The 23,720-nt window shown below is 39.2% G+C and overlaps 4 protein-coding genes across 5 annotated transcripts; 2 read left to right on the top strand and 2 right to left on the bottom strand.

Annotated features, from left to right (window-relative positions):
• The first annotated feature begins 1,100 nt into the window (after positions 1 to 1,100).
• Positions 1,101 to 3,640, top strand: LOC137733776 (protein phosphatase 1 regulatory inhibitor subunit PPP1R7 homolog). Of its 2 annotated transcripts, none has more exons than XM_068472963.1 (7): positions 1,101 to 1,477; positions 1,698 to 1,928; positions 2,033 to 2,179; positions 2,276 to 2,418; positions 2,504 to 2,618; positions 3,140 to 3,287; positions 3,393 to 3,640. In XM_068472963.1, the coding sequence occupies exons 1-6, from the start codon at positions 1,175 to 1,177 to the stop codon at positions 3,218 to 3,220; spliced, it is 1,020 nt and encodes a 339-aa protein (XP_068329064.1). In that variant the 5' UTR covers positions 1,101 to 1,174; the 3' UTR covers positions 3,221 to 3,287; positions 3,393 to 3,640. The 2 variants fall into 2 exon arrangements, with proteins under 2 accessions (XP_068329064.1, XP_068329068.1); XM_068472967.1 differs by having other exon boundaries at positions 3,140 to 3,291.
• A 271-nt stretch (positions 3,641 to 3,911) lies between these two features.
• Positions 3,912 to 6,372, bottom strand: LOC137733768 (SNW/SKI-interacting protein A-like). The gene is made up of 2 exons (XM_068472952.1): positions 6,259 to 6,372; positions 3,912 to 5,963 (listed from the first exon to the last, which is right to left on the bottom strand). Exon 2 carries the CDS (start codon positions 5,929 to 5,931, stop codon positions 4,102 to 4,104), a length of 1,830 nt encoding a protein of 609 aa, XP_068329053.1. The 5' UTR covers positions 5,932 to 5,963; positions 6,259 to 6,372; the 3' UTR covers positions 3,912 to 4,101.
• A 5,670-nt stretch (positions 6,373 to 12,042) lies between these two features.
• Positions 12,043 to 18,477, top strand: LOC137732451 (dolichyl-diphosphooligosaccharide--protein glycosyltransferase subunit STT3A). The gene is made up of 23 exons (XM_068471764.1): positions 12,043 to 12,267; positions 12,645 to 12,707; positions 12,922 to 12,977; positions 13,092 to 13,163; positions 13,334 to 13,439; positions 13,526 to 13,576; positions 13,669 to 13,764; positions 13,971 to 14,030; positions 14,121 to 14,234; positions 14,444 to 14,530; positions 14,975 to 15,078; positions 15,172 to 15,267; positions 15,798 to 15,918; positions 16,037 to 16,117; positions 16,216 to 16,347; positions 16,440 to 16,676; positions 16,872 to 17,015; positions 17,141 to 17,327; positions 17,410 to 17,507; positions 17,634 to 17,713; positions 17,825 to 17,912; positions 18,030 to 18,119; positions 18,212 to 18,477. The coding sequence occupies exons 1-23, from the start codon at positions 12,151 to 12,153 to the stop codon at positions 18,269 to 18,271; spliced, it is 2,340 nt and encodes a 779-aa protein (XP_068327865.1). The 5' UTR covers positions 12,043 to 12,150; the 3' UTR covers positions 18,272 to 18,477.
• A 120-nt stretch (positions 18,478 to 18,597) lies between these two features.
• LOC137732442 (protein unc-13 homolog) lies at positions 18,598 to 23,143 on the bottom strand. Its single transcript, XM_068471752.1, has 4 exons — positions 22,489 to 23,143; positions 20,542 to 22,053; positions 20,242 to 20,431; positions 18,598 to 20,153 (listed from the first exon to the last, which is right to left on the bottom strand). The coding sequence occupies exons 1-4, from the start codon at positions 22,987 to 22,989 to the stop codon at positions 19,222 to 19,224; spliced, it is 3,135 nt and encodes a 1,044-aa protein (XP_068327853.1). The 5' UTR covers positions 22,990 to 23,143; the 3' UTR covers positions 18,598 to 19,221.
• Positions 23,144 to 23,720: the final 577 nt, after the last annotated feature.

Genomic DNA, 23,720 nt, shown 5'->3' with positions numbered 1-23,720 from the left:
TAGTTTTTTTTTTAGATGTAAATATGTACTTATTTACAGGATATATAATAAATTTACATAAATCCATCTAGACCGCCTAGGCGTTGGGCCCCTTCCCGCCACCCAACTAGCGCCTAGCGATGTTTGAAATCTTGATGAGGTGTATGTGTATGTGTATTAACTTGTCTACTTTGAGCATCTTAACTTTCATAAGTTTGTATCTAACTTGAATTTTCGCTAATCTGAATTTCTATAATCTGATTTTTAATTAAATAAAACTTAAAAATTTATGCCTCCAACGAGTTCCACCATTTTATGTGTAGGATTGAAGATATCCACTTCAACAACCAATAAGCACTTGAGAGACACTCCTCGACAGAACGTTGAAGATGTTAAAAAGGTGAAAACATCATTCGAGAAAAGAAAAAGAAAACAAATATGTTCAACCAATCGTATGAATTTGTCTTCAACTTGTTAATTATTGTTGCACAGTATACATATTTGATTGGTGTGAAGTTTTATTAGAAAAGATTTTTGATAGCTGAGTAGGATAAGAATATTTGAACTCTTATTTTCTTTCTTAATCTACCGATGTGGTATTTGTTAACACACTTCTTCACGGTAGACCCAATGAGTGAGTTACATGTAAAAAAATTTATACATCAGCAACTACATGGAGTTAAGAAGACTCACTCTACACGTGGGACCAAACGACCCACCATGCGCCCAAAAGGACCCCATCACATGGAATTACGAGCCTGGAACTAATACCATGTTAAATTATTAAAGAGACGGGCTAAATCTCAACTTCCAACAACATCAATCTATATCCAACGTGTTAATTACCACTTATACAATTCGGCATGTGTGAAATTTTATCATAAAATACCTTTGTAATATTTTCTCTTAAATTTTTTTACCGTCCAATCAAATAATTAAAGGAAAACTAATGAAAAAAACTTGAAAATTTTGAATTTTAATGATAAGGACAAAATAAAAGATAAAGTGAATAATACCAGAATTGGTTTTTTAATATAAAATTATGCTTTTTCGTTAAAATGATTTTAATAATTAAAGAGGATTAAAGGTCTGAAATTAAATGGTAAAAATGGTGTGCGGAGCGGAGCGCCACCCGAAACAAAAACCAACAAAAAACAAAGCTCAAAACGCAACCTAGCGAATACCGTTCACTTCAATGGCCGACCAGACTTTAGCGCCACCGCCGGATCCGAATCCCAAAGAGCACGACGATCAGACGGCGGAGGATGATTCTTCCTCGACGGTCCTCGACCTCACCAGCTTCCAGCTCCATGACCTCGACTCGGTCGAGTTACCGCCGAGTCTAACTGAGTTAGACCTAACGGCGAACCGCCTCACCAGCTTGGACACTCGGATTGCGAACCTCTCCAACCTCAAAAAGCTCTCACTCCGTCAGAACCTCATCGATGACGCCGCCGTCGAACCGATCTCCGGCTCGGACGCCCTCTCCGGTCTCGAGGTAAATAAAATTAAAACGTGATTTACTTGGCGGTTTGTCTGGTTCCCGGGAAAATAATTAAATGTGATTTTCGTGGCGGTTTTGTTTGGTTCCCCAGGAAAATAAATTAAAATGTGATTATCTCGGTGGTTTGTTTGGTTCCCGGGAAAATAAAATTAAATGTGATTTCCTTGGCGGTCTGTTTGGTTCCCGGGAAAATTAACAGTTTTGAGGAATGCAGGAGTTGGTGCTGAGGGATAATAAGTTGGGGAAAATACCAGATGTTAGCATATTCACGAAGCTTCTGGTTTTCGACTTTTCTTTCAACGAGATTACGTCGTTACATGGATTGTCCAAGGTCACCAGTACCCTCAAGGAGCTCTACGTGTCGAAAAATGAAGTTACCAAGATTGAAGAAATTGAGCACCTCCATGAGCTTCTGATTCTCGAGCTCGGTTCGAATCGATTGCGGGTTAGTTCTCTTGAGCATTTGAGATTATGTACGTGGAAATTATTGATAATGTAGCAAAACTAGCATCTGATTTGGTATGATTGTACGATGAAATGCGGAATCAGGTGATGGAGAGTTTGCAGAACATGACAAAGTTGCAGGAGCTGTGGCTGGGGCGGAATCGGATTAAGGTGGTGAATTTGTGTGGGTTGAAATGCATCAAGAAGCTGAGCTTGCAGAGCAATCGGTTAACTTCAATGACGGGATTTGAGGTAAATGATTGGTTTACCGTGATTTGTTTGAGGCAGAAATCTCAAGTGCATTTGTTGTATAAATATTGAAACTTTCTATCGCTCCACCTTCTGCAGGAGTGTGTTGCTCTAGAGGAGTTGTACTTAAGCCATAATGGTATTTCGAAAATGGAAGGCCTCTCAATGTTAGTCAACCTACGTGTCTTGGATGTATCGAATAATAAGCTAACATCAGTGGAGAGTATTGAAAACCTTACAGTGTATGTTTGGACCCCTTTGTTGCTATTCGTTTGATGTTGTTTTGTCTTGTCTTTTCTACCCTTTAATGGGAATCTTGTGTTATAGGTTAGAAGATCTATGGCTTAATGACAACAGCATAGAGACAGTTGAAGGCTTTGCCGAGGTTGTTGCTGGTTCTAGAGAGAAGCTCACTACAATCTATCTCGAAAATAACCCATGTGTATGTTTATCTGTAACTTGCAGACGTGGTATATAAGTTTTACTATCGTATTCTTTCAACATGCTTAGATTTGTTTAAGGAAGTTCAAAAGTAGTGTGTTCATAAATGCTAAGCGGTATGCTAGAGTTCATGCAAGTCTCATGCTTTAAGTGTAGTGGCGAAACGCACATGTTCATTGAGAGTGCAATGTCTGGGTGGAGAAAAAGGGAAAATCCTGTAGGCTAAATTAGCTATAATATATATACATGTTTATATCTTCTAGGGTTTCATGTGCAGTAGTATCATGAAGGCAAACCATACTAGGTGTCTATGAACTGGTGTATGGTAAATGATTGACAAGAGCTCTTACTTTCTAGTAACGAAGAAGCCTGACGAGCACTTTTCCTGTTAACGACATACATATATATGTGATTGGTTCTACATCTTCCTTCTTGTGTTGATACGATATTTTATGTGTGTCGCCAAATGTCTTTCATACACTTTAAGATTAGTTATATTTGGTCTTTCATCTCCCATTTCAGGCAAAGTCTCCAAACTATGCTACTGCCTTGAGACAAATCTTCCCAAACATAGAGCAAATTGATTCTCATGTATTTTCTTAAAAAGTTTTTATGGCTTCAGCTCTCTCAACATAATTATCATGAAGCACTCAATGTACAAAACCGCGATGTAGGTATTCTTTCTCGACTATTTATGCTAGCCCAGTTATTCTAGTTGTGCCTCCTTAAAATGAACTTTTATTTGTAATATTCTTCTCATGGATGTTGTTCGCAGGCAAACTGTGGTTTTGGAGGCCGCTTCCGGAGTGCCAGAGTGCTGAATTTCAAATGAATAGAGATAAATTGCTAAACCATGGATGGCTCAAGAACTCACCTGGAAAATAATTAAAACGATCTTTTCGTGTTGTTTACTGAAGTTGTTTTGTGTTATTTAAACAACCCTCTTACTCTTTTCCATCTCCTCGTACCGAGTTTAGGCGTGTAATACATCATTTTTGGATGCCAAGCAAGAAGGTGCTTTTTAACTTGCAGCTTTAATAACAGTTTTACTTCTCCATCAACCTCCACATTCCCATTTCGTTGTTGATCTATAAAATGGTGCACAATCGTACGTTACGTTGCAGTCAGTTGCGTACGTTGCCGCAGTCGCCATTGAGTACTCGCAATGTTTTGTTGTTCCTCCAACACAAATTGCCGATCGCACAGCAGAGATCGCAGGAAATTTTGCATCAGTCGCATGAGCAACGCATATATCACAATTTCTTATGCCAATCATGCACTGGCGAACACAAAGAAACATACGTAGGGATGATAAAACGACATCACACAAATACAAGTTCGACGTTTTTCGTCACAATCTTAGGCAGTCAAATTCTGTCGAGAACTGAAGTGCCAAAATCATAGGCAATCCACAAAACCGAAATAGATATGTAACTTCAAAGAGTTAATACAAATCAACTTTGAAAATTGCAGTTCAGAACAGCTTAGCGACCCCTTTCGAAGCCAATACGAGACCTGCTGGAGCCGCCTTCATAGCCATCTCTCATGGAAGACCCGGCACTTGCTCTCATTGTCCCTCCTGTTCCAACCTTATCGAGGGCTTTCTTGCCGCCCTTCTTCACCTCTGTCAAGAACTGGTCAAGACCAAATGGATCGGCTTCTTCAACAGCATCCTTCTCAAACTCGACCGGTCTATCTCTTGGCCCTGCCCTCTCAGCAGCTCCTCCAAATCCTCTGTCGGGTTTGAAGCGATCAGTCTTCATAATCTTATCCAACTGCTCATCAGCGCCACCATACATTTCACCATCAACATCCTTCTTAGGCCTGTATAGAGTTGAGAGTGTCGGCTGAGCAGTAAACAAGCCCTTGTCATAAACATTGTACTGGTCATCAGTGGCAAACCCTGAGTCCATTCCTTTCTCCTGGTTGAATAGCCTCTGATCATACATAACCTCTCCCCCTTTGCCTGCTCCCGCAGAAGCCATGCCAAGGGCAACTTTCTCACTAATATCACGATCTCTATCTCTCGTAATTTTACTTTTCTTCCCCATTGCTACATCTTTGGCCTCCAACCTTCTCTCCCTTTCCCTCTCTTTGCGCCGCTCCTCGCGAATTTTCTCCCGCCGCATCTTTTCTTCTCTTTCCTCCCTTGTCTCCTTTGGATAATCAGTTTCCTTTTCCCTTGTTGGACGCTCATAATCCCCTCTAATATCAGTATCCATGGCTGTTCTGTCAGAAGCCATTGGAACGGCCGCAGGGGGTGCAGCACCTGTTCTCTCGGAACGAGCTTTCTGTGCTAATGCCCTCAACTCCTGCTCTTTCTTTTCCTTCTCCTTCATCAACATTTCCTTCTGAACTTTAGATCTCATAGCAACTGCCTCTCTAGCCTTCTGCTCCGCTACATACAAAGACTCAGAGAGCTTTGCAAAATTATCATTGATCTGAACATCTTGAAGGCCTCTCCCATCAGCTGCAAGACGTTTGTCCAATGGAATTGTATACCCCTTCGGGTTCTTCCAGTTTGAAATGCAAGGTGGAATTTTCCAATCCTGTTGGTCTTTCACAGTCACCGGCCGAGGAGGGGAATGCATGACCGGCACAGGTGGGGATCCAGAAGCCCTTGGTACACGCTTATGCTTGAACTTAGGAGGCTCAAGTGGATCCACAGGCATCTCCATCATCCTGATAATCCTCTCCTTGGCACCAGAATTAAATGCCTCTGATTTCTGAGACGGTTTATACTTGATATATTGCGATTCTGACGACTGCTTGGCCACATTTTTCGGCTGTGCAGCGCTCAATCTCACATTCACAATCTTCTCAAGTGCAGCCTTTGTTTCTGCCGTCGTTTCTTCAATCACCTTCTGCTCCTCCTCATCCTCGTCCTCTTCCATCTCCTCTTCCGCATCCTTCAAAATTTTCGGCACAATATCCTTATGTTGAGAATACACAATCTTTCTCGAGTTCTCATTCTGTTTAACAATGGCATCATACGCAATCTCCCCATTGGCATCAACTGAAACCGGAAGAATTTTTGTCCCAGGTTTCGACACCTTGTCCCGGCCCATGCCAAGAGGGTACTGAGCTATGTGAATCTCCGGGAAAGCGCCACCTTCCCCGAAGTCCTCCACCTTCCTAGGAACAAAGCCTTGGCGCTTCAAGTACTGAGGCACAGGATTAGGTTTAACGACAGCAGCAGATCTTTCCGCCTCGGAAGAACTGAACCGCTGCCGGAACCACGGATCGCTCGAGTGGTCATAGTATGTCGTTGTGGATGCCGTTGGCGGCGGAATCAGCTCCTTCAGAGACGTCATGGCGACAAATCTCCTCTTCTTCCAATCCCAAACTGTTCCAATCGAACAAATACCAGAATAAATAAAAAAATAAAAACCTTCGAAATACAAAAAATAAACAAAGCAATCGAATTCATAGATTCTAATCAATGCCCAATCAGATTGAACTCATATTATTCAAATTAACAATAAAATATTAATCAAGCAAGCAATAATTTAAGATTAATTTACTCTGAGAACGCGATTGGAACAGGAATTATGAAAAACCCTAACCTTCGAACAGGAGAAAAATAAGAACAACTGAATTGGGAAAAATAAAATAGCCGAGGGAGAGAATCGAATGCTAACCTTATTGCCAGCGGAAGGGTTTCTGAGCTTTCTGTGTTGGTCGAAGAGGGCTTTGTGAGATTGGGCGGTGGTTTAATCGATCGATGGAGACGAAGGGAAAGGGCTAATGGCTGCTTCCTTGTATATATAAATGGTCAATTTCACTAATAGTCCCTGTGATTATTTGGATTTCATTTTTGTCCCTATAGTTTTTTCTATTATAATTTTGTCCTTAAATTTATAGTTTTGTTTTCACTTCAAATAAGTTGATATTTTCATTCATTTTTTGTCCACATTTTCATTTTTTTGAAAAATCTAGTTGGGGGCAAGGAACTTGTAGCTTAGTTTGATAAAAGCATTCATCTTTACTTGCTGTCTTTATTTCGATTTCTCCTTCCCCCTTCTTTACTCCTAAAAAATTAGAGTTGTAAAAGTTATGGTCTTTGCAGAAATAATGAAATTATAAGGATGAAAATGAAACAACGAACGTCAAAATTAAGATAAAATACAAAGACGATTAATGTAATTTAGTTGTAGAATTATATAAGTTTAGTATCTCTTTTTATTTGGAGACCAAGGGTTAATATACACCTTGGTGACACATAATGTGCTTTCCATGTTTTGGACACAATGAAAAATTATAATTTTTTTTATCAAACGATGGATTTGTTACATTAGATGTTAGATTAGGGAGTCGACAGAGTTCAAACTCGAGCCGTAATGCAAAAACAACATTCATCTCAACTACTGTGGTAAAGAGCCACTTGCACTCTCAAAATTTTAATTGACTCACTCCAATATTGAAACACCTATCAACATTACTTTCTCCAAAATATCAAGACTGAAAGTGTTTTTTTTTTATAAAAGTGAATTCTAATGCTTTTAGAAATCAAAAGTAATTTTGTCAAAATGCTTATTTTAAAAGCAACTTTCAAATAAGTCCAACATTTATATTGCCTGACTAAATTTTCTTCGTCTGTACAGCTCGAAAATCTCATTGTGATTTATAAAAACTTAAAGCCATGCCTCACAATCCATAAAATAAAGTCATACCTCACATTTTTTTTGTTATATATTTACTCGGACAAACTATTTCCACTCCCCTTCATAAAACCTCCTTCATCTCCTCTCTAATGCTCATTCACTCCTTTCTAATTTACCTGAACAGAAAATTATTCAAGATTAACATTGTGTATATGCGGTTGATACATCGTTAACATTTAATTGATATGTTTTGGTGTCTTATCAATATAACGTCACACTATAAAAAAAAATATCTTAAAAACACGTGATAGCAAATTTATGTCCACTGCTCTCTGTATTTGAGTAAACAAACAATCTCAAAACTTTTACAATGTGAAATACTCAAGAATGCAATTGTGTCAATGAACGAATGAGGAGCTCAAACTCGAATACTAACGACATAAGGATCTGATAATGATAACAACCCTACAAATAATACAACCCAAAATCAACCCAAGTTAACCTGAATTGACTTGACTTATTAGGTTATATTCATATTTCCTTTCCAACCCGACAACCCGATTAACTCGAGCCCAAACAATGAATTGCACGACTACCCGTTAAACCCTACTCCACTTATCGTATCACGCCACGTGATATACTGCGTAGCAATAAACCAATCACGAGCTTTTGCTCTTTTTGCAGTGTCCCCAATTAACTCTAACAAAATGCCACGTATATATGCGCAAAAGACACTAACCTCATTTAATTTAATATTGAAATAATAATTAATAGAAAGATAATGTTTGACACACCCCAACCCAGAAAGTCCACTTGGACCCTGAATCGAGCTGTGCTGGCCGACACCTGGAATGTGACGAAACCATAAAATGTGATAGTGTATAAAAAGTGAATAAATTTGAATCTAAAAGTGTCTAAGTACCAGAGTGCGTTACGAGTGGGAGCGAACCCATATCACACCCGATGTCAGAGCATAGGTAAGGTACAGTAGTGCGGGTAAGAATCATACCCTCAGAATTATCCATCAATACTAAGATTCGCCACAAATTCTTGTCGATAGAAACTCAGCAGCTAAAACCTGGAGTGCACCAAACAGAAGGTGTGAGTAAGCAATAAAACCAAACTTCCCAAAGTTATTACCTCTCTAAAAGTAATGCCCCTAATTGTAAAACTCGTATCGTTTTCCATAAGACAGTACAACATATATACATATATCCAAACCATACTCAGAAATGACCAAAACCACGGTTTGCCATCAACTCCACCATACATTAATAAGTAGGCCAAATGAACTAAATCAATACAAAGTGATATATCAGTCAGAGTCATCTAAAATGACATGTACAACTTATCCATATCTCGTCAATCATGGCTAGCATATAAGTCGGAGTCACCTATAGTGACATGTACGACTTATCCATATCTCATCAATCATGGCTAGCATATAAGTCGGAGTCACCTATAGTGACCTGTACGACTTATCCATATCTCATCAATCATGGCTAGCATATAAGTCGGAGTCACCTATAGTGACCTGTACGACTTATCCATATCTCATCAATCCTGACTAGCATATAAGTCGGAGTCACCTATAGTGACCTGTACGACTTATCCATATCTCATCAATCATGGCTAGCATATAAGTCGGAGTCACCTATAGTGACCTGTACGACTTATCCATATCTCATCAATCCTGACTAGCATATAAGTCGGAGTCACCTATAGTGACCTGTACGACTTATCCATATCTCATCAATCATGGTTATCATATAAGTCGGAGTCACCTATAGTGACTTGTACGACTTATCCATATCTCATCAATCATGGTTAGCATATAAGTCGGAGTCACTTATAGTGACCTGTACGACTTATCCATATCTCATCAATCCTGGCTAGCCAATAGCTCAATAAGTATACCTGCACACGAGTCGGAACCACCTAAAGTGGTCTGTACGACAGGACTGGGTGTAAATAAATACGCTCAAGTGCTACGATCACGTGAAGACTGGGCGAATAATCGCAGGTCACCTACGAGTCGGAACCACCTAAAGTGGTCTGTACGACAAGATTGTGCACCTACTTTGAATCCAAGGTGAGCATAAGGTGCGAGAGGTGAACATCACGTGAAGGACTGTGCCCTGGCCACGGGCGGGAGCACTAACACCGGGGTGCAGGTTTATGAGCTATACTATATCTCAACACAATCGTACTCACTACCATCACTAACATCAACATGTACTCACCTGAAGCTTACCTGGGTGTCATGCGTCCACCTTTGCACTTGAAAGCATTCCCAATAATTATATGCAAGTAGTATACATATGGATATACCATGATGCAATCTAACACTCAACCATGTTGTAGCATTTTCAATTATAAACTATACAGTATGAAATGTACAATCAATAACGCTCTACTCCCGAACTACTTATTTTCAGGGATAATTATCCATGATAACCCAATTAACACTAATTAACTAACTAATTCACAAAACTAAAACTTGTCTTTATCAATTTCCTTCGCATTACTCAATTTCCCAAATAAGGTTTTTGTCTTAAATATTTTATGGTTGCATCTAACGTCTCGTTAGACTGCCTACGTACCCTGGACATGGATCAAGCTATTCGTAGTTCATATAGGTACTTCAAGCATTCACAATAATTATACGAAGGTAATATGCCTAATCAATTTAAAAGTGTTGATAAAACTCTCAACAATATGTACGATAAAAAGGAAAAAATCCACTCACCTGGAGTCCACGCTATGATTCTCTAGCGCATGCATCGAGGCGTCCTGAATGATTGGTCCCTGTGACCAATTATCAAATCACATCTCAGAACTCTTATCCGAAGAATACGTAATTCACATAAAACACAACCTCAACGACATTCTAAAATAGTTTGAGACCCATTGACCACAAGTCAACCGTCGATCAAATATCGACGGTAAGGTTTACAACCCTGTATAACTTGACCCGGAAGATCCGCATATCAGATTTCCAATCCGCAACTCCCAACGATCCACAATATGTTTCTAGAATAACATATTAAAATTTCATTACGATCCAACGGTCAGATCTCCGCCAATTGCCTAAAACAAGTGGCCGTGGACATTTATTTTACTAACTTACAAATCCAATTCAGGAAGATCCGTAAGTCGGATTCCCGATCCATAAATTCCTATGCTCTTTAAATATTACGTATTATAATGTATCCAATTTTGGTGACGATCCAACGGTCGGATCATCGATTCACATTTTTATCAAGTAACGTATCGTAACGAATTTAGGTTCCAACCATCAACCTACGTCATTCAAATGACAAAACTGAATTCAAGACATTTGACATAGCCTAAAAATAGCATTGGCGGCCCACTGGCCACGCGCCGCCGCGGGTGGCGGTCGGCCACCCCGACTCGCCGGAAAATCCAACTATTTCCAAAAATTCTCGAACTTCACATAAATGAAGATCTCAGTGAGTGGAGCAACTTTCATACCTGCCACGAAGTCCAAAAGTGGACGGAAGATGGTCAATTTTGCCCACAAAGTCGGCGGGTGCCTAAAACTTCCCGACGTCGATTCCTCGTCTACAGTGATCCAACGGGGTCAAGGTTGGTCGGGTTTTGCTCCTGGGATGATGGGCTACAAAGCCCAAGTGGTGGCATCGGCCATCGCTTTGCCGATTTGCCGGAAAATCAAAAAGGGTGGCCGGAGCACCATTGATTTTCGTCAACTTTCGTGGCCTCAAACCGTCTCATACCATGGTTAATCAAGGTAGTTCTTGGGTGGGTTTTGTAGAGGGGAATGAGAGCTTCAAGATGGTGGTGGTGGCATCGAAAAACTCCACCGAAGTTGGCCGGAATCGGCCTTGGAAGATGGACCCGCGGTGGGTGCGGGTGGACGGAAACCACCTCCTTTTTTTTTTTTTTTTTTTTTTTTTTTCTTTCTTTCCTCCCTCCATTTCTGATTTTTTGGGCTTCTCCCACAAGTGGGGATTTAATTTAAATAAACACTAAACCTTGAATAATCAATTTCGAACGTCCGTAACTATACCGTTATAATCCAGACTCGCAAACGGCTTTCGCCTATACGTTCGTATCAAAAAGTACTACGAGGGTATGCTTAAACAATAAGTCCCACATCTCTCAAGTCGATGGTCAACGGAAGTCAAAGTCCTTGCCTCTAGGGCAATTTCGTAAATTCACGCTTTTAAAATAAAATAAAAACGTAAAATTTGGAACGGGTTGTTACAATGTTAATGAGATGTTAATTCTTTAAAATTTAATGTGTATTCAATTAAGATTTCAAGTGATTATTTGAAATTTAAGTGATAATATTCAATCAAGATTTTAAGTGATTCTCTTAAATTTATTGTATATTCAATCATAATTTTAAGATAGTTTATTAAAATTTTTAGAAATCAAGGTGTATTGAATTAAAATTTTAAAGAAGTTTATAACATTTCAGGTGTATTTAATTATAATTTGAATTTAATTCGGCAAAGTTGAGGAATTAGAGGGAATTGAAGAGATTTTGTAATGTATTTTAAGCATCCACATATCTCACCTCTCACCACAAAATTTATAAGGAATTAAATAAAAAATATACATAAAATATCTACAAATCAATTAAATTCTATAAAAATTCATAGATTTATGAATCTATTAAAATCTCTCAAATTATGTCGCCAACAATATTTTTAATAATACTATTGAATCCGTAAAACACTAGGATATCTCTTCATTATTTATATATCAGGGGTATTTTCGTCTTTCCAAATTCAAGTTGTCTCTTCTCTCTCTCTGTGCATAGAGCGACAAAGTCTTCTCCCCAACTCGGTTTAGTCACTGCCCCGCAAAAGCCCTTCCTCTCCTCAGACCTCAGTCTCCTCCATCGGTCTTCCAAAAGCTCGGAGCTTGATTTGGCCGTCAATGGCGGCCTCGCAGACCTCCAACGGGACGACCTTGAGGCATGCTTTCGGAAATGTCCTTTCCTTCTTCATCCTCATCCTGATCGGCGTTCTCGCATTTTCGATCCGGCTCTTCTCTGTGAGCCCTTCGATCACTGTCTTTTCTCCAGTTTGTGTAGATCTATCTCTTATTGATATCAAAATCAGGTGGTGCTCGTTTGGCAGCCTAGAAAATGCATCAGTGTTGACATTATTTATCTATTGATGTACATATATATATGGATATTATAGTGCAAATCATACAACTTTACAATTGATTATCTACTCTTGTGAATTATCGAACCAAATGGTGTTTCGTATCAGTTTGCCTTTGTGTTATTCTGTAAATTGTTGTGTTCTAACTGTTGTAACTTTGAATTTTTATCATTCGTAATTACATTTCTCAGTAATCAAAAGGAGGGTATCTTGTATTTGTATCGTACTCATGTTCGTGTTTCGGTGTGAATTAATCTACAGGTCATAAAGTACGAGAGTGTAATTCACGAGTTTGATCCTTACTTCAATTACAGAGTCACTCAGGTTTGGTTTCTTTATCATTTTTTCCGTTTAATTCAAGTTTCGGTTGTCTTGCGCCTAGAAGTTATAAGCTGAATACGTTGGCATTGCTTTTGATCAAATATATTTGAAAGTTTTGAATTTTACTGTCAGAGCATGCGCTGATTCATCTTACTATATTGTAATGGAATATAATTTCTGGAACTGGTTTGATGACAGCTTTCTTTGTTGTTTTCAGTTTCTAACGAAGAATGGAATATACGATTTTTGGAACTGGTTTGATGATCGAACCTGGTAATTTCTGATTTTTCTGGCTTTTCAAACTTCATGGCAGGGTTACTGTTTTGATTTCCTTAGATTACATAATTCAGCAATCTGAATTTAAACTTTCTTGAAATTACATTCTAGGTATCCTCTTGGTCGTGTGATTGGTGGAACTGTTTACCCTGGATTGACCTTGACCGCAGGATCCCTGTGGTGGTGAGTATGACCATTTATAATAGATATGCTAGAAAGAAATTTCTTTTCTTCTGAATTTTAACTACTGAGTATGAGTTCACCACAACCCTAAGGGAGAAAAGGAAAGGGACCTACTTGACAATGATTCCTATTTTTGCCGATATTTATGATTTATTTCTCTCTTATATCAGGTTTTTGAATTCTTTGAACATTCCTCTTTCTGTGGAAACTATTTGTGTATTTACTGCGCCAATATTCTCTGCTTTCACATCATGGGCGACTTACCTTCTGACTCGGGTTTGTATTCATGCCTTAGTTATTTTTGTAGATTTTGGTTATCTTCCTCCAATTTCTTGATGGTGTTCAATTGCCTCTTTCTTCAGGAAGTTAAGGGTGCTGGTGCTGGACTAACAGCTGCAGCTCTTATAGCTATGGTAAATTACAATAGCAGGTATTTTTAACTCTACAACATGTGGACATGGTAATGCAAATTCTTAACTGCCCTTTTTTATGTTTTCATTTGTAGGTCCCATCATATATTTCTCGTTCTGTGGCTGGAAGCTATGACAATGAAGCTGTGGCTATTTTTGCTTTGATCTTCACTTTCTATCTATATATAAAGGTTAGGTTTGGTAAAAGACAACTTTATTTTATTCTGTTAGGTGCATGGTTGTTTCAAAGAATGATCTGATTCTGTTGACCATTGAGTAGGATCACCTTATGAATTTGTTTCTGATGGATCTTCATTAGTATATACTATATATGTATTACAGGGATTATGTTTAATGTGCTTCAATATCTTCTGATTACATTATGCAATATATGCAGACACTGAATACAGGATCCCTCTTTTATGCAACTCTTAATGCCATAGCATACTTTTACATGGTAAGTATATGTTCTAATGTTGTTTGTGCTTTTGTAACCTTACATTTTCTGTCGAATTTATGTTTACTTGCATTTGTTTCATTGCTTCAGGTTTGCTCTTGGGGAGGCTACACATTTATTATTAACCTGATTCCAATGCATGTGCTTCTCTGCATTGTAACTGGTCGCTACTCATCTCGTTTATACATTGCATACGCTCCTCTTGTAAGTATCCTCAGCACTGACGATGCTATTTTTTTATTGAAAGCAAGTGGAACATGCATTTGGCGTTAAAATTGAAGAATGCATACTAACATTCTTGCGCTTTGTTAGTTTGTAGCTAGAAATACTAGATGAAAAAGAATGGTGACTATAAAATTGATACATTTAAATGACCCTTGGTTCCTATTGAAATCGTAGCTTTGCTAATGTAGGTGGTCTTGGGAACATTGTTAGCCGCTTTGGTGCCGGTAGTTGGATTCAATGCAGTCATGACATCAGAACATTTTGCATCCTTCTTGGTGAGCATTTCCCAACTTTCTTTTCTCATTGACTTTTCATTTTCTGATACTGGAGCATGTCTTAGCTTTCGGTTATTTTCAAAACACTTGTAAAAGACGTCTCATACTGAGTTAATAAGGTTCTGAAGATGCTAGTTCACGTCTTCGTATGAGTGTTCTTCTTTTTTTTGGACTGAGCCACTTATAAAGTTATAAGAGCTTGGTTTTCATTAAGCAGTTTTAAAGTATATGGTTGCTCTTTAATGGACTTAGATAATTCTTATAGAAGGTTAGCAAATATGGAGAAGCTTTGCAGTTAGTAGAACTTAAAGAAGGGAATTGCCTGAATTTGGAACTAATTAGAAGTCTGTTTTCTTCATTTTTTTCCAGATAGTTTGTATCCCGTGCAGGTCATAACCTCATCTTTCTTACTTTGTTTTATCGTTGCTGTATTTTCTTCTGCAGGTTTTTATTATTATACATGTGGTCGCTTTCGTGTACTATATCAAAGGGATTCTCTCTCCAAAAATGTTCAAAGTGGCTGTCACGCTTGTTGTATCCATTGGCCTGTATGATTCACTTGTTCTGTTTTTTAAATTTGTTGAGGGTCTCACAGATTAAACACATAATTGATCTTGATGCCTCTCATGTTACTTTTCCAGGCTCATATGTTTAGCTGTCGTAGCAGTACTCGTAGCTCTGGTAGCTTCAAGCCCAACAAAGGGATGGAGTGGGCGAAGTCTAAGTTTACTTGATCCGTAAGTACATAATTCGCTAGTTATGTGTGTTCGTCGTTTGCGAACCTTTGGTTTAATGGATGAACTCACTTGACCGAAGCAGCAATTTCAGTTCGGGGCGCAACTTAATTTGGAGGAACTGGTTTTGAAACTGTCCAAACATCTGGCTTTGGTCTGATATATTATTCAGAGGGCCTGATGTGGCAAGCTAATTCTTTTAGAATGCATAATACTGCAAGCACCAAAATACATCTCAAATTTGGAATACCAAAGTAATTTAGTAAATGATTTGGTAATATGGTATTCGCTAAAATAATGGGTTTCACCGGAAAAAGTTAGTGGATCATTTGGAATCTTTTTGATGTATATAGTAATACTCTTTTAGAATTCACCACCCTTCTGGTCCCTCGAGGCCAGCAGCTTCCCAACTTGAGATGTTAGTCACCATTTGACCTGTTTGTATTCTATAATTGTTCTTGAATTACTTGAAATGTCTGTGCTGCCTAACTGAGAAATAAAGCAACTTCTATATGTTTATATTTTCATTTCAGAACTTATGCGAGCAAGTACATACCAATTATTGCTAGTGTTAGTGAGCATCAGCCTCCTACTTGGCCCTCTTACTTTATGGACATTAATGTGTTGGCCTTCTTGGTTCCTGCTGGAATTATTGTAAGATTCAAATCGTTAAAACATATTTTGCCTTTTATTTCCGACTTACTCCATTTTGATTTTATTCTGATATTCAATGTTCCTAACCACTGTTTTTACGGTATATATCTGTTGGTAGGCATGCTTTTCACCTTTATCTGATGCAAGCTCTTTTGTGATCCTTTATATTGTAACGTCAGTATATTTCTCCGGAGTCATGGTAAATAACTATTATTGACTTATCTAAATTTAAGTTTTCTTCCAGTGTTCATGTTAATTCATGTTAATATTATTTTCCAATTTCCACTAATATCACAGGTGCGGCTTATGCTGGTACTTGCTCCAGCAGCATGCATCTTGTCTGGGATTGCTCTCTCCGAAGCTTTTGACGTTTTCACACGATCAATCAAGTTTCAGCTACCTGGTTTACCAGGGCCTCCCCAAGTTGATGTAAGCATCCTTTTCGCTGTTGGTTTCATTTCCCCCCGCCTTCTTATAAGTTATTCAGGTTTAGCATTGATTTTGTCTTCTTGACCTTTAAGGCAGGGGAAACCAGTTCTGAGAGCACTGTACCCCAGAATGAAGTACCGAAAACAAAAACAGATAAAAGTGCTGACACATTAAAGGAGAGACCCTCAAGAAAGAACAGGAAGAAGGAAAAGGAACCAGTTGAAAAGCCTTCCATTAAATCTCAAATTGAAAAGAGGCTTCTGGTTTTACCATTTGAGGGATCCGTTCTTGCTATTTTTCTCCTTGTGTTGCTTGGAGCCTTCTATGTGGTATATAAATTTTCTTATTTCTCTATTTTGTGTGATTTAAACCACGCCTCTGATTCCGTTACATATGAATTCTGTATGCACTAGTATGTTATGGCCCAATATCAAGAGTTTATCAAGTGTTTTTTCGGAGGGGACTTTATCTACTGAAATTTTAATTGATAAAGATGGCCTCTGAAGTTATCATTTGTTTTGTAGGTTCATTGTGTCTGGGCAGCAGCAGAAGCGTATTCAGCCCCATCTATTGTTCTAACATCTCAGTCACATGATGGTCTCCATGTTTTTGATGATTTTAGAGAGGCTTATGCGTGGTTAAGCCACAACACTGAGGTGGATGATAAAGTGAGTTCTTCACCGTGTTCTTTTTAGCCCCTACATCAACTCAATTTAATTTGACAGACAAAGACCGCGCCTTTTGCGGAATGAAGATATTAACTAACATTCATTCTTGAATAAACTTGTTACAGGTCGCGTCTTGGTGGGATTATGGGTACCAAACTACTGCCATGGCTAATCGCACTGTCATTGTTGACAACAACACATGGAACAACACGCATATTGCAACTGTGGGTACTGCCATGTCTTCTCCAGAAAAGGCTGCTTGGGAAATTTTCAACTCTTTGGATGTAAAATACGTCCTCGTTGTTTTTGGAGGTTGATTCCTTTGATCACGATGAGATCTTATTATAAAAAAGAAAGTAAAACCTTATTCTGATAGATAAACTTTACTTATCAGGTCTTGTTGGCTACCCCAGTGATGATATTAATAAGTTCTTGTGGATGGTCCGGATCGGAGGGGGCGTATTCCCTCATATCAAGGAACCTGATTACCTAGTGAGTCCCTGGTTTCTTTCGTCGTCTTTTTTGTTTTCTAACTGGATATGAATTGAGACTCTTGAGTTATTAGCGATGTTATTGTTGAGTTGTTAGCTGTGTCTTACATTGTCTTCGTTTCTAAAGAGGGATGGACAGTATCGCATCGACAATCAGGCGACCCCCACTATGCTAAATTCTCTCATGTACAAGCTCTGTTATTACAGGTCTGCATTTGCGTAACATTGGTTGCTAATTTGTAGAGTTTTTCATATTTTCTTTGTTTCTTTTGTTCCAGCCGTGAGTAATATAGTGCATCTTGTGTTCTTTTACTTTAGGTTTGTGGACACAGACGGTAAAGGCTTCGATAGGGTGAGGCGAACAGAAATCGGAAAGAAATATTTCAAACTGACTCATTTTGAAGAGGTCAGACGATATAAACGTTTAGTTTGAGATTATATTCGAGTAATATGACGTCAAGTGATTATTCAAAACTTAAAACACGCCGGTTTCTGACTATGTTGTGGATCTTAATCAATGTAGGTATTCACAACTCACCACTGGATGGTTCGGTTATACAAACTAAAACCGCCAAAGAACAGGATCCGAGGAAAGACAAAGAAGTCAAAAGCGGTATGTTGATCATCACTCTTCCTCAGTACTGTCGATTGTAAAGGCTACTAGTTCTATCGATCTAAGGGGAACTGAATGTGTTTTCTTTGCAGAAATCAAGCCCAACGAGTAGCGCAAAGAAGAGTGGAACGAAAAGGAATCCTTGGCACTGAAAGTCATTTATGTTTCTGTCGTAGGGAGGGAAACTATCTGTGGTTACTTATCTGTAATCTCATATGGTACGTATACAGAAACGCTGAGAGGGCCTCTGGAGAGAGTGATTGAGAACAGGCATAGTTTTAGTTGTTCATTTCTTGCGAAACACAAATGGATCAAAGATTTTGTAGTCCCTTCTGGTATGGATTTTGACTTGTATACTCTTTTTACGAAACGCAAATCTTTATAACAGATTGTTTAGGTAAAAAAAAAATACTGAGGCAAATTCGGACTGTGGACACGGGCGATAACTGGAGGCTAACACGATTGTATTTCCTGTTCAATCTGGTGAAACATATTCGTAAAAACGAACAGAAAGATATTCCATTATTCATCACGAAGAATAACAAGCCTAGGGCGAAAACAGTCGAAAAAATGTAGGTGCTAACAAAAGAATAAATGTTACAGACCATGGCTTATATACGTACGCATCAAAGTTAAAACAAAAATCTGCAATTTTCTCCAAACCTCACTCTGTCTGAATTCACGTAACCGGCTAGATTTTAGATTTGTCGTTCTTCGTATCGTGCAGTTTTTCTCGTGCTGTGCCGGTGGCATAGTGGAAAAAACTCGACGGAGGAAGAGAACTGAAGCATCCCCGCTGCATTCGGCAAACAAATTGTAATCGACACATTAGAATAAAGAACAGTATAAATATTTGCTATGCACTAAGAACAAGTCCACTGCTTGCTTGAAGTTCTGGACTGACAGTGGTGAAAGCTCCAAACAAGAAGAATGTGGACCAATAAATATGCTATACATCTCTATATTCTGCCCCCAAACTGAACAGCTCTTCCGACAAAAACACGATAACAGAGTTTTCAGCGAGTGATGCCGTGGATATGCCAAGCCGAAATGATCCTTACTCAACCGATGAATTTATCCTTCATCAATCTTTTCAAAGTTGCTACAGCTTCTTAGGCAAGTTATAAGTCTTCTTTAGGAACTTTGCTGCAGTCTCGTCATTCCGATAACACAAGACGCGTAGAAGTGTGTTTGGTTCGTTGGAGGTCCACTCGCCTGTAGTTGGAGGCATTGGAAGCCGAGATTTAGCAGAAGATCCATGGTTCTCCAGGGTTGCACGTTTGAACTGTTCAACAAGGCTGTCAGTATCAATACCGTACAGAGGGAGGATACCTTTAATAGTGGTAGATAACTTATCAATCACATCAGCTGGCAGTCCATCCCCGTTCGACCAGAATAAATCAGTTAGAAACCTAAAATCCTCCTCGATTAAGTCAGAATCTTTCCGCGTGAAAGTGCGAGAAGGTCCTCCAGCTAGCAAAACCAACAAGAACCCGTCAATAGAAGCCCTCATTACATCAGTAATGACACGTGTTCTAACTCTGTCATGGACAGTTGACGAAATAATCTCCAAATATTGCTCAAGCTCCTGAAGAAATGGCTCAATCCTAGACGACGAAACTCCCACAATATACAAGCCGTCAAAAAGGACATGACTTAGGTCATGGAAAACGACCTTGTATGCTGTTGCCTCACAAAGTTGTTGGATCCCTTCAACACAAGCAGATGTGGAAAGCTCAAACATTTTGCCCACTCCGTTTGCGATATTGTCCTCCCGAGGGGTTTCAGAGCTCCCAAGATGGGAAATTATCCTCTTCTCGAAAACTCCCAATTCCATTCGAATAAGCTGCAAAGTATTAATGCGAACGCAAAGTTGCGGAATCCCAAATGAGCTGTCCCCATTTGTACTTCCAACCTGAGATTTCCTTCTCTGACTTATATGCAACCTTTCCTTTTTCTTGAACACACCATATTTTGACCCTGCTGAGCATCTGGTCAAAGCAGGTAAAGTGGGAATGAAAGTGTTTCCGGTCCCTGCACAAGTAACAGAGAACTGGCGGTCATTATGGAGATCAAAAACTAAAAATTCAATGTACCAGTGCAAGCTATGAAATATTTATACCGCAACCAGATTTGGCCTTCAAGATATAATGTTGAATACATTTGTCTAGACCGATCAACAGTTCTGGAACCAAGACAGAATGCATGGGTATCGGCAACATAAAGAATGCTTCCAACGTATCATCTACAATGCGTAAAACTTCAACAGCAGAAGGAGCAAACCGCTCTTTGTTTGCCCTTGGATTCCATACCTGTCGAAAGAAATTTCAGCAAAAAATACTTTTATGTTAGAAAACAAGCACCGAGGCTTGTATCTCTTGTTTGTCAACTTTTTCGGTGCGTGGAAACAGAAAATGCATACCTCTTGATGCAGATTTCTATCAACCCATTCCCTCGGCCTGTCTACTCTTGTCCTTATCCAAGCCTTTGCCAGATTGGCAATTACAGCTTCAGCCTCGTAAGGAGGCATCTCCCTTATGATCGACATTCCACCATCCTCACTATCCACTAAATCTTCGACGGCAATCTGCACAAGATCTTTTTCCAATTTGTCAGCAGCTCTAAGCACTTGTATAGTGTCCGGCGTCAAATCACTGATACCCGCCACAAATTGCTTTAGCTCATTTCCATAGCAAGAATGCAGTGTAGCCATAGCGATGCCTGTTGCAAGAGGGTGCCATCTCTTCAATACTGGACCAAATATCTCCTTCTCACTAAAAGCCAGCTTGCTAACATCTTGTGCAAGGGCGGTAAGGACAGGAAGATTGTTTTGGCTTTTCGAGTAACGCTTGCTAGAACCTACCTTTTCCAGTTTCTGCCTTACGACAACATATAAAAACTTGATCAGTATATTATACCAGAAATCTGGACAGCAAAAGTTTATCGACCTGATTTTCCAATAAATTGTCGACAAGAAACAGGCATAAAAAGAATATTTCCTATCATAATATACATTGTTTACGGCCTCTTTATTTAATGGAAGCCTAAAAATAAAATGGAAACTTGCCTGCGCAAAAGCGGAGCATATTGAAGATCTTATGTAAGCATCAACCTTGTCATAACCCACATTAGTTTCTTTCCTCTTCCTACGGTATTCATGAGAAATATCTTGAAACAGTATTTTTGCTGATAATAATCCCAGAGAGAGACTGTTTTCCATTGCTTCTATATTGCCACTGTGGAAATTATCTCGGTAAGCGAGAAGCCTTTTCTCAGCCCAACCCAATATCGAACTCAATGTCGAACTTAAGATCTTCAAGTAAGATGGATCTTTTGTGCCATAGGCATCTTGCTCAACTTCCGCCAACAGGTTACTGGACGCAAGCAGCAGGTCGTTATCTACTTGGCCAGTTGTAACATAACGATGAAATAAAACCCACGAGAAACAAAGATTATGCAGCATTTGGTTTATTCCGAGGACTACCCAGGTCTTCTTTATGAGGTCAAAAACCTCTTCAAGCTCTTCAATAACAGATGTTTCTTCATTCGGGTCAAAACACGATTCTAGTAGCATTTGGTAGAGCCTAAGGTTGAACGGAAACCCATCAGCCCAGTGGCACGTCTCAGAAACAGAACCATCAACTGATCTGTTAGCAAGAGACATAACAACATTGTAGAGAACTTGCATCGACTCAGTGTGCTTTCCAGTTTCTATGGGTTTATCTAAGGCCCCGTGAATAATCTTCCGGAGTTGTTGAGGAGCAGTGTCTCTCTTATCTAAGGGCAAATAAGGATACAAAAGAAGTCCGGCTTCGAGAACCCTCAAGTTTCTCCTCTGCCAAGCTTCATATTCTTGTTGGGTAGGAAAATCAGAAGACTTGAACTGCTGTAATAGCTCAAGGGGCAATACCATGCATTCTATTCGCCGTCCAAGCTAAAACAGAGACAAATACCAACAATTCACTAAGCTGGATTAGAGATAACACAAACAGCCAAAAATAAAGGATTCAAATTCAATACTCATAACTCACTAAGATAATACACATTCTCTAGAAATGCCAAATTTAAAAAGATTATAGAGTGTAAAAAGTTGAAGATGCTAGCGCCACATTGGCTAGAGCGGATGAGCTCCCATGTGCACACGAGTTCTTATAGATTAGTTTAACATAGATTATCGCTCGTAACAAAAGTGTCAAAATTTAAAACCAAATTTTGATTAAAATGTTGCAACTTTGATTTCTCCTTCCCCCAATTGTCGATTTTCTATCATTCTAACTTCATTTTTCTATCTTTTCTATCATTTTCTCAGCAACCAAACACAACCCAGAATCCCCATTAAAAAAAGAGTCTTTCAAATCACAATTCACACCTGACCAGCAGCAACCCTCAAAAGTGCTCTCCGGACCCTCGTATCAGTCTGCTCCGAAACCTTCATCTGAACCCTCACAAGCTCCCAAACCGTCCCGGTCCACTTACTCTTCCCCTGACTCACGGAGTCCCCGCCACCGAGTCTCCTCCCAGAAGCCGACTTCATACCCAGCGCCTTCTTGAACCGGCTCGCCGCCGACGACGTCGACCTCTGAAGCGACGACGGCAGTGAAGTCAGAGCACTCCGGTCGGTCTTCTCGGACTGCGGGACGTAGGTGAGCGGTTTAGGCCCGGAGCTCCGGCAGGCTCCGACTAAGATCTCGTAGACTGTTTCCCGGAGCTCCGAATCCGAGAGGGTCGGACCCAGTTCCCCAAATGGGTTGGGGAGGCCTTCAACTGTGTGAACGGGCATGGCGGGTTGGATTGGAATAGGAATTGGATTGGCGTTTTGGGAGTGTCGTCTGGAGCTTCCGAATACTCTGTCTCTGAGAAGGTGAGCCATTTTGCTTGCTCAGTGCGCGTGGGGACAAAAACGAAAAAAAGGAAAAAGGAAGAAGCTTTCGGGGATTGTGTTATTCTTGCTCGACTTTGAAGGAAGCCATGATTTAAAAAAGGTGCTGAACTTCAAGCAGATACAGATACAGAGACAGAGACAGTTAGAGAGAGAGAGAGAGGCAACTGAGTCAGAGTTGGGGCGCGTAATGTATATAGAAATTAGAATTTTCTAGTTTTGATTTTGTTTTTGTGTGTTTTTATTTAAGAGAATCTGTCAATACGAGGTGCATGAGAATTCAGAAAAGACCTTTTCTTTCTTTCTGGTCCGTATAAAAAATCATAATATAATATGATGATAGGTCTCTTTGTCATCGTTCATTTAAACATTCTCGTTGGTTGTATCTAATTTACTAGTTTTATATTCTCTCTGACGGAAATGTAACTGTAACAATATATTAGTTTAAGAGTAATTAGTTTAAGAGCAATTAGTTTAAGAGTAATGTTAGGAATAATAAATTTATAAGAAAAATTGAAATTAAAAGACATATAAGTTGATGATTAATTTATTTAATATTATTTAGTTTGCAAACTATATCTCCAAATTTAATTTTTCTAACATTACTCTTAACTTATAATAGTATTGAGCAAATTTTTTTCGCCATATCAAGAAAATGTTCAATCTTTTGCTTCTTTATCCAAGCCAAAAAGGGCCAAAAAAATGAAATAATAGCAATTAGT

Source organism: Pyrus communis, chromosome 1, assembly GCF_963583255.1.
Source record: "Pyrus communis chromosome 1, drPyrComm1.1, whole genome shotgun sequence".
Classification (NCBI taxonomy): Eukaryota; Viridiplantae; Streptophyta; class Magnoliopsida; order Rosales; family Rosaceae; genus Pyrus; species Pyrus communis.
The sequence above is the reverse complement of the archived record's forward strand: the minus strand, read 5'-3'. Positions and strand labels throughout refer to the sequence as shown.

Excerpts from the sequence above, each read along its gene's own strand:
- LOC137733776 (XM_068472963.1), top strand. The coding sequence starts at position 1,175 with ATGGCCGACCAGACTTTAGCGCCACCGCCGGATCCGAATCCCAAAGAG. Across the intron at positions 1,478-1,697 it reads ACGCCCTCTCCGGTCTCGAG|GAGTTGGTGCTGAGGGATAA; the intron begins GTAAATAAAATT and ends TGAGGAATGCAG. Across the intron at positions 1,929-2,032 it reads TCGGTTCGAATCGATTGCGG|GTGATGGAGAGTTTGCAGAA; the intron begins GTTAGTTCTCTT and ends ATGCGGAATCAG.
- LOC137733768 (XM_068472952.1), bottom strand. The coding sequence starts at position 5,931 with ATGACGTCTCTGAAGGAGCTGATTCCGCCGCCAACGGCATCCACAACG.
- LOC137732451 (XM_068471764.1), top strand. The coding sequence starts at position 12,151 with ATGGCGGCCTCGCAGACCTCCAACGGGACGACCTTGAGGCATGCTTTC. Across the intron at positions 15,268-15,797 it reads AGTCTAAGTTTACTTGATCC|AACTTATGCGAGCAAGTACA; the intron begins GTAAGTACATAA and ends TTTTCATTTCAG. Across the intron at positions 16,677-16,871 it reads TGCTTGGAGCCTTCTATGTG|GTTCATTGTGTCTGGGCAGC; the intron begins GTATATAAATTT and ends TTTGTTTTGTAG.
- LOC137732442 (XM_068471752.1), bottom strand. The coding sequence starts at position 22,989 with ATGGCTCACCTTCTCAGAGACAGAGTATTCGGAAGCTCCAGACGACAC. Across the intron at positions 20,432-20,541 it reads ATAGAAATCTGCATCAAGAG|GTATGGAATCCAAGGGCAAA; the intron begins GTATGCATTTTC and ends TTCTTTCGACAG. Across the intron at positions 20,154-20,241 it reads GAAGGCCAAATCTGGTTGCG|GGACCGGAAACACTTTCATT; the intron begins GTATAAATATTT and ends TTACTTGTGCAG.